The sequence below is a fragment of the Harmonia axyridis genome, chromosome X, assembly GCF_914767665.1.
Source record: "Harmonia axyridis chromosome X, icHarAxyr1.1, whole genome shotgun sequence".
NCBI lineage: Eukaryota > Metazoa > Arthropoda > Insecta > Coleoptera > Coccinellidae > Harmonia > Harmonia axyridis.
Window position 1 is genome coordinate 815,705 of NC_059508.1, and position 9,940 is coordinate 825,644.

General features: G+C 32.4%; 1 protein-coding gene across 1 annotated transcript; it reads right to left on the reverse strand.

Moving 5' to 3' along the window:
- Positions 1-7,760: 7,760 nt before the first annotated feature.
- LOC123685756 (ras-related protein Rap-2a) lies at positions 7,761-9,345 on the reverse strand. Its single transcript, XM_045625614.1, has one exon. It carries the CDS (start codon positions 9,033-9,035, stop codon positions 8,490-8,492), a length of 546 nt encoding a protein of 181 aa, XP_045481570.1. The 5' UTR covers positions 9,036-9,345; the 3' UTR covers positions 7,761-8,489.
- Between the last annotated feature and the right edge of the window lie 595 nt (positions 9,346-9,940).

The window sequence follows — 9,940 nt, forward strand, 5'->3', positions numbered from 1 at the left end:
TTCAAAATCTCATATAAATAGACTCATTCATTTCAGAGGCATTTGGTTTTTCCAAAAACCCAAAAACAAAAAAATCTCATTAAGCAAATGAACTTCGAATAAACTTGTGTTCATTCATTCCATGGAATCTGAAAATTCAATAAAAACAGTTTGTTTCTTGAGAAAAAACTTTATTGGTTGTTTACACTTTTTTGGTTCCTACACGATGTGTAGAATTTACAATTTGAGAATGTAGCTATAATGGAGTCTAATGATACTGTGTCGAAAAAAAATTCAAAAATTCAGTGCTTAACTGTAATAGAGCGTCGCGTCAATGGTGAAACAACCTGTATATACAGGGTGTTCTTAAATTGAAGGTACAAAGGAAAATGAGGGATTCCTTGGATAATTTCAAAAATAAAATGTCGTGAAATCATAGACCCACAAACGCTTTGTTGTTCTTGTAGTACCTACTACGTTTTGTTTTCGACTTACTGGGTGTCTATTGTATTCCTTGCTTAATTTTGTGATGATTATACCAGTTTATTGAATCTTAATTGATCATCGCTACAGATTGGGTGAATAAGTTCCAAAAATTATAATTAATTTATTCATTACAGCTTACTGATTTTTATGTTGATTTGAATTTTCCCGAGGAAAGTAAAACACCAGGTATCTCGAAACCAAAAAGCATTTTCTTCTTAAAATCACCTGGGGATTCTGCCATTTGCTTTAATTTAGGAACACTCGATATATAAACAGTTATGGGGTCTCAAAGTTCGCATGAATTTTTGTCGTTGTGATTATAACTATAAAACTGACCCTAGACAATTTGATTTAATCGGATCTATATTTTGAAACGGATAATTGATTGCAAAACTCTGAAAAAGTATGTAACAACACATTATCAGTAATCAAAAAGACAAAACGATTCAATCTTAGTTTAGCTATGTAATGTGAAATCTTTGCTCCTAGAGAACCTATTGGTATTAAATATTTGGACATTTTTTTAGAGTGCATCTACATACAACAAGAGTTTTGACGGCATTGTTCTGCTTGTTGAATGGCTTTCATCTTTCATTCTGATTTCATTTCAAGTTGACACTGACACTATTTTTCGATCGATTAAACGAATTAAATTCTCGTATTTTTGATGCTCACTGTCGCGTTTGCTGTTTAAATGGTCATAATTAAATATAACCAGAATTGAACATTTAAACAGACATCTGATTGAAAACATTCTATAGCTAGAATAGGAATTGACTGCTTTTGTTTTGATACAGTTGTTTGAACAAATACCATTCCAATTAATTCAAAGCGGTGTAATAGGAAATGAAATACCTATCATTGGACCAGTTGGTATAGTATTTACATCTGAATGAACACATCAGTCAATAGTTCGCTAAAATTATCAGTTAACTACTTACTTGTGTAGGTAAATATGAACTGTCATATCATTTGTGAGAACCGCACCCTCTGATGTGGAAAGCTTATTGGTGAATTAATAAAAGAATTTTCCAATAGCGATGATACAATTTGAAAATTGAAAAAAAATACCTATATAAATTATTCAATGAGACAATTTTTTTTTTTATTTGAAAGATTAGGTTAGGTTACATCATGCCATTATCATTATGTATGATAAAAAACATCATGCAAATGATCGTTTGTACCTACTACATTCTGCCAACCCATTTTTTCACATAATTTGGATGTATTTCATCAATAGTAGGTACGTTTAATATTGATTTTCTATTGCTCAGTTATAGGTGGATTATCAGTATGAACATTTGATTTACTATATCCCAAGGACGTAGAAATGGGGGGTACTGGGGTGATTACCAACCAACCCCCCAGGATTTCCAAAATATAAAATTGCAGAATTTTCACAAAGACGAAGACGAATATTTTTCCATAAAATGAACCAATAAATATTTCACTTTCCTCTGAAATCCACACAGCAGTAAAAAATCGGACCCTTTTACGGTCTATGAGTTTATTATCGCTTTCAAGATGAGTTCTTTTATTGCACTACGAGCAAGTCTTTGTCCTAGGTTTATTATTTTGCTTCATCTATCCGCTTTGTCGGCTTCGTCCCTTATTTGACATCTGTGATTTTTGCATTTTTGTATCATTCTCGTCACAAAATTTCAATATTGAAGTTATCAAAAAACTGAACTGAATAATTCGCATAGAAAAATTGTCTGGGCTGTGTTGTACAATTCATTGTGTTTCATTTAAATTGCAATTTATTTGTGAAGATATCAGTTTTGAATTGACTATATCTAAACGGTGTACCTAAATTGGCGGTAAAAATGAAAAAGATTTCTAAACAAATTGTTGCCGTTACAACCATTTTAAATCTTATTGGAAAACCCAATAGTTTAAATTTATTTATTTTATCGTACAGGGTGTCCCACATTCAACGCTCACTGAAAGCATCTCGAAAACTATATGACTGAGAAAAAATCTTCAAAGACCCCTGTTCTCTTTTTATCGAAATAATAAGAAATCAGAAAGCAGATTGAAGATATCTCGACTCGTTCTCGAGCTACTGGGCGTTTCTGAAAAATGACGGTTTCATATACATAGTTCGATATACATATTTTGGTTTATGTTCGAGATATCCAAAAAACTCTGAAACGTTTTTTCCAGTAGTTTTTATGATACTCAATACAGATCATAAAAATCAATAACCGTTTCAGAGATATAGAGCAGCCATAATAAGAAATTACCGAAAAAATACAAAATGAATTAAATCTCAAAATAAATGAAAAATATTTATAAATAAGGTGTCCCATCAAAACAATGAAGTCAAAAATTCAATATTTTTGAAAAATATAACATTTTCGAAAAACCATTTCCGACAAATCTGCAGGCATTAAACTGCATTGAAAAATATAGGGTATCCCATTTCCGAAACCCCAACTTTGCTCTATACCTCTAAAACGGCAATTAATTTCTATGATGTTACGAGTATCATTCAAACCATAAACTACTTTAAAAAAAAGTTTTAGAAGGTATAGCGAAAAATATGAAATAGTCATTTTTCAGACACGCCCTGTAACTTGAAAACTAATCAAGATATACATGACCTGCTTTCTGATATCTCATTACTTATTTCGAAAAAAAATCAGGGGTTTTTGAAAATTTTTTCTCTAAGTCTAGAGTTCTCGAGATGCTTCCAGTGAGCATCGAATTTGGGACAGCCTGTACGACTACGAAAAATTATCAATACTATATTTGTACCCAGATTTGCCATCAACCTAATATTTGTAGGATGCATACTGGGTAATCATTCACAATTCATAACTAATAAATTTTTCATCGAACTTTTGTTCTCAAATTCCTGAAACCTGGGTTTATATTTCCAAGTATACCATAAATTATTAAACTTCATTCTTCAATTACACTTTATGGAGTTAGTGATGCATGAGAAACAACATCAAAAGCTTCCATTGTTGAATAACTTAGTTTTCCGTGATTCAGATGAAACTTAAAATTAATTTCCAATTTCGGATATTTTTTAAGGTCAATATGTACGTAATGAGTTTCATTGTGATACTTTTAAGCCTTGTTTTACTAGGAATATTCAAATTAAATTCCGGTTCAGTGAGATGGAATGAATCATAATGAAATATAATCGATCTAAATGTTCTAACAGCACCGGATTGATTAATTTTATAGTTTTTCAGCTTTAATAATCAACCTTTGCAATCGTTGAAGAATCTTTGAAGAATTTTTTATCTAATCTGAAAGTTGCAGTTTACGTTTTGAAATGAGTGAAATACAAAAATTTTACATCATGGTTTATTGTTTCCTCGTAGAATATCTCAGATGTCTGAAAAAAAAATATATTACTGAGTATCTTTTTCAATGATAAATAAATTATGTCAATCAAAGTACAATAATGCTTTTCAGGTATAGAACTGGGGTTTCTCAGGGCTCTGTGTCGGGCCCACTACTCTTTTTATTATTCATAATAATAATGATTTGCCCATTCATTTGGGTTGTCTTTTGTTGGTATTTGCTGATGACACATCAGTGGTGGTTTAAGCACAGAGTAGTGAGGAGCTTATGAAAACTTGATGGTAGAGTTTTTTTAGGTGGTGTCGTTCGAATAACTTGATTTTCTATATCAATAAAACAGTTTGCCTATAAATATTTCAGCAAGAGTAACCATGAGAGACATTCTCTAAAATTCAATTTTATAGATTATAAATTGAAAAATAGGTACAGTTTGATGAATAAACTTCTGGCCCAAAATGCATATTAAGGGAGATATATCCTTTCAAAGTTGATAAAATTAAAAAAAAATCACCATAACTTCTGAACGGTGAATGCCACCAGATTGAAATTTCGTGCATAAATGTATGTTATTAAAACACAATATATTAGAATATAAAAACATGAAAATGTGTTATCATGAATATGAAATCAGAAATTCTCATATTTTTCTTGTACCAAAACATAAAACACATAAATTCGATTGATATTCTTAATATCAGAGCATTAAATTATACTATGATTTACCATTCTTTGTAGAGTCTCAGTCGGAAAAGAAATGAAAACTATGCTATATATTATTCAGTAAAAAAGAAAATATCTCACCGATTCAATAGTTTTAGGTACCTACCTACTTAGTATTACTTAGAGAGAATTATCATGCTTTGTAATCATTTTGTTTTTCACCTTTCCTATAAATTTTGTGTCGTTCAGGATTAATAAATTATGTTATATTATGTGAATTTGAACCTAAATCTTCCACGTCAAACACCACCTAAGTGTTTAAGATTTAGGTTCAAACGCGTAACAAGTCTTGAGAGTAAAAATTGTAAATAAAATGACAATATTAAAAGGAATTATACCCAAAATTGATAACTTTGGAACTATGAGAGTTTTGCGGTAAAATATATATTATTTCGTATCATCAAGGACATTTTCTCAATTACCATAATTATTGGAAAGAATGAACTGAATTTGGTTGTTCAACCGCATCAATCCTGCTAGCTTGTAAACAAGATCCATCAAATCTGCAAAGGCAAAAAATCGCGGAATAAAATTTTGAAAATATTTGCGGATATATAAACATTGAATTGGGATCATATATTTCTATCACACTAACAAAAACTCTAGCACATTCACACCGACACACATTCATGAGATAAGATTTTTTCAATTATACAATTTTTTATTTGGAGCTCGAATTCTGGCGATTTATCCATTAACACTTTGGAAAATAGATTTTTCAATGTTTGTAATTGTCCTTGAGCACTAGACTTCGGATTTCCAATCTTAAAGGTCGATTTTCAAAAATGATCAAAATCTCTAAGTAAGCTTTCACCTGTAGGTAATTCATGAACTCAATTTCGATATTTTGTCGTGTTCAAAACGAATCTGTTGATGGTATCACAAATCTCTTGATCTGCCAATATTACCGAATGAGAATAATAATTTCTCCACTAAGAAACCAGTTCTTGGAACCTCGTAAACAGCAAATGTTGAAATATAAGTTACCCTGAGGCGTATCAATTACTTAACTTCCAACTGTCGATATCGCATATTTTACATCAAGTAGTTTCAATTGAGTTGAAGGTTTCAGAACTGCCAGTAATTTACATAAAGTAACTTCGTGATTCATTCTTCCACAAAAAAAAAACAGTTTTATATTCGATGGACTGTGAATCATTTTAATGGCTAGGAATTCAGAAAGAGTATGAAATCGATTTTTCAACGCCTGAAATTTAGAGAACTATAAGAACTACTGGAATTACCTTGATGACTCATTTACAGGTATTTCCGATATAGGTATGTAGGTATACGTGCCTGAAACTTGATTAGTAAATAACTCTGCGGTAATTGAAATTGAACTTCAATGTAACTAGGCAAAAATATTCAACCAAACTCAAAAATATGAAATCAATAAAAATAACTTGAACGATAAAACTATTGACATAGATTTTTTTTTAGACATATATTTCTAGTCATAATCCATAATTAATCCAAATGAGTATGAATTTCCTCAATTCCGATCTGATGAATAATTAATAGTAGAAAATATAATTAATAAATCAGGATTGCCGAATGAAATTAGCACCTAAATCAAATCAAATATATTCGTCAACTAGATGACTGGTGAACATATAAACAAACCTTTTTCAACATGGTGATTTGATAATATGTCATTGGGATAATGTAAACACCTTCAGTTCTCATAAATTCAAATCGAAGTTTACGATTACAACCTGATGGTATCATATTCCCAGTTTCTGCACTTATAATGGGCGTTATTTGAGTCTTTGAAACTTCTTTCTTTTGTTACAATAGAAAAGGCCACCATTGAAAGAAAATATGAATAAGGAGTGTTTGAAATATGTTCAGATGGTTTTGATGAAAGAATTCTTAACCTGTATTGTTAAGAATGTTGGAAACCATGCCCAAATAATTTAATCTTACGTGTTCCACATGTAATAATTTGTTTTTTTTTAAATAAGTATTTGAGAAAAAAAAATAAATCAAAATAATTTTTCAGTTGGTTTCTAACTTTCATGAAAACCAAGGCCTTTGTCATATTTATCTTGGAATTCATGTTAATGGGGATACGACATTGTCGATTAAATTGCTGAAATTTCAATAAACCTACCTTTACCAAACTACACAGTAGATCATCCATTCTTGTTGTCTTCAGTAAAGATGAAATTGAAACAATTCTAAGTACCATCATCACTTACTTTAGGTACCACATATTGAATTGGACCACAATGAAAATTCCTTTTGTGTATGATTTTCAAGATTCCAGTCTCACACAGCTTTCTTAAACTCTGAAATGGCTTTTACTGAAAAAGTTTTAACTTTTGGCTGTCCGGAAATGAGCTATATACTCAATTCAGTAAAAAGAATTACCTGCGGACTCTTTCATTGAACGTTTTCCCGAGTAAAAATAACGTGCATGGAAATTTGACCGAGAGAAAATTCATGTATCGGATTTCTGTTTTAAAGGGAGAGCTTTGGGATGGAATAAAAGGGAAAAGCGTGGAAATTACATGCTCTATTTTGTTCTCGAAGCTTTTGCCCCAATTATTGGCTGCTGAAATTTCAGAACAAACTACATCGGGTCGTGTTGATTGATGTTGAAAATTAGGTAAATTCGAGCCCATGCCCAGTTTGGCGATCCCAAAAAACAGAGCTGAACTCGAAAAATTATCAGATTACATAAATCGATTATTCCTACTACAGGCTTTTGATGATTTGACTTCAACCTGAGGTTTATTTGCAGATATGGATAACGAATTGCCACCATAAAACAATGAACAACTATGAAAAACCATGTTGTGCTCTAAATTTCTGATCAATTTCGGGGTTTGCTGGATTTTTTCGTATTCAATTGATTATATATTGATTGATTATTATATTGATGTCGGCCCAAGGTTCATTGAATAGCTAATGCTGAAACGGAAGAAAATTGACATTAATAATGATTTTAAGATTGATATTCAGCTAAATGACTTATAAATTGTTTATGGTGGTTCGACTGCTGCAATAACTACATAGCTCAATCATAAGTAATTTGCCAGTTCTTCAAGTAGAAATTTGACACATTTATTGAAATTGATTGATTAGGAATTTTTAAAGTGAACGAAAGACAAGATATTTAAGCCTGGTAGTACGGAAGTGCAATTATCAATAGGAATATATGCTTATTTGGTAGATGTGAAAGTTGTGCACGAAAGCTCATTAAGCTGCGAATGGTTGGATTTGCGAAATCGAAAGAAAACAAGTACTTTGCACTTGATTTTTATTATAATACGTATATCACAAATCCTTTTTGGCTCTCAGAACACACATCTATCGGCAACATTTGAATACTTACAAAATCGTATTTATTTAGTATTTAGTATCTCTCATCCATCATTCAAACACACATCACATAGTAGTTTTATATTACAAAACACAGATTTCTCGATAAAATAATGTTAGTCTTCTAATATGTACATTATGAGCTCACATGATGGGGCACCGAGATGATATTGGCCGGTTTATAATTTAGCAACCATGTGGCTAGTTTTTAGGCCATGTGGGTACCATCTATCTCTATGCTTGAACAGTCGAATTGCAACCAATGTTGAATCATTCAGGCACTATCATTAATAGGTATTAAAGATCGGTGGTAGATATGAGTTGGTTCAAAAATTTCTAAATAAAATATTTATGTATCGTTCGCGTTGACTTTGTTCAATGTATAAAAATATATTGTGCTGTTCTAAGCCATTACTTATAATATATTATCAATGAGTAAGTAGGTATACTAGAAATGAGCTTATAGTCTTAAAAACGGTGGTTTTGCTGTCCAGTTCAACACTCTGCGTTAACTGAAAGTTAAGGTATATCTCTGAAATCGGCATCAGTTAACAACAATCAAGTGGTTGGTGAAACGAGACTTCTTGCCCATTGTACACTGCTTTTATCCACTGTCTGCGTTCCACTTCGCTCTACGTAACGGGGCCACACAATTAAAGTAAACTGCAGCAACAATAAGTTTTTTTTTCTTTTTCCGGACTAAAGTTCATCTCGCGCACGATCTCAGCAAACACCTCGTTGACATTCGTTCTGTTCTTAGCACTGGCTTCTATGAAGGGGCATCCCCACTGTGCTGCAAGACTGCTGCCTTCAGAAGAAGTCACCTCCCGCTGATGGTCCAAATCTACTTTATTTGCTACAAGTAAAATGGGAACTCTCTCCGTACCTTTAACTCTGGTTATCAATTCCTTCATAGTCCGGATATCTTGAAATGTTTGGTGGTTTGTTAAACTATATACCACTACGAAGCCCTGGCCATTCTTTATGTAGAGGTCGCGCATGCTGGCAAATTGTTCAGTACCAGCGGTGTCTAATATTTCTAACACACAGGGGGAGTTGTCCACTTCGATTTCTTTGCGATAAAAGTCCTCGATGGTAGGGTCGTATTTTTCCATAAAACAACCAGAAACGAATTGTACTGTCAATGCACTTTTCCCAACCCCACCCGAACCTAACACGACTACTTTAAACTCACGCATCGTGTCCTTTCAAACTGACAACTTTCAACTATCAAAACTTCTTCAGAAAGGGCACTGCACTTTGTTTCTTCCGTAGGATGATCTTTGTTCTTCACGACGTCTGCACTGTTTGCAATCCATCTCACGAATAATTATGCACATGTCGCCATCTTTGCAATATGTTCATCACCGACAATGTTCGTCTAACGTACAGCCACGAGGGGCCAACTCGGGACTACTTACATCTTCGATACACGGATACCAAAGCAATTTAATGAATTTCAATATTCTTTCTGCGCACGTCAACAACCTACCACCACCATGGTATGCGCAAGACCAGAAAACACTCCAATCGTCAAAATATAAACATTTAGCCGAATAAACACTTAGCGACATCTATGGGCTATCAATTTAACACAACTCACCTCGAGAAGAAACTTTTTTTCTTGGGATTTTCAATAAATATGAAATAAAATAGGAAATCCCAGTTTGTCGTTTTCCCCTCAAAGAAATGAATCAACATCGTGTCTATCTACTCTACCAAGAAATTGATGTTCGTATGGATAATAAATAATGAATTTCAATATAACCTAAATAGTCATAAATACCTATACTGTGATGAACATTTATTTATGATTTGCTTCAGTTTTCATTTGCTTCACCAGACAAGCCATTACTTATTCCTTGCGAAGCTGATTCTTGTGCAACTAACTCGTTATTGGAAAAAAGACGTTGTTTCAGTACGATATATTATAATTTATCATTCATAATAATATAACTCAGGAGACATGATCTGAAAAATATTGCTTCAATTTTTCTGGTTATCAAGTTTCATTTTGTGTATGAACAAAGGTTAGCTACAACGAGAACATTATGACCTAGATGCTCTTTCCACTCGGATTAGTATTAATGACAATAATAATCCT

Bases quoted from the DNA above. Each gene is read 5' to 3' on its own strand.
- LOC123685756 (XM_045625614.1), bottom strand. From the start codon at position 9,035: ATGCGTGAGTTTAAAGTAGTCGTGTTAGGTTCGGGTGGGGTTGGGAAA.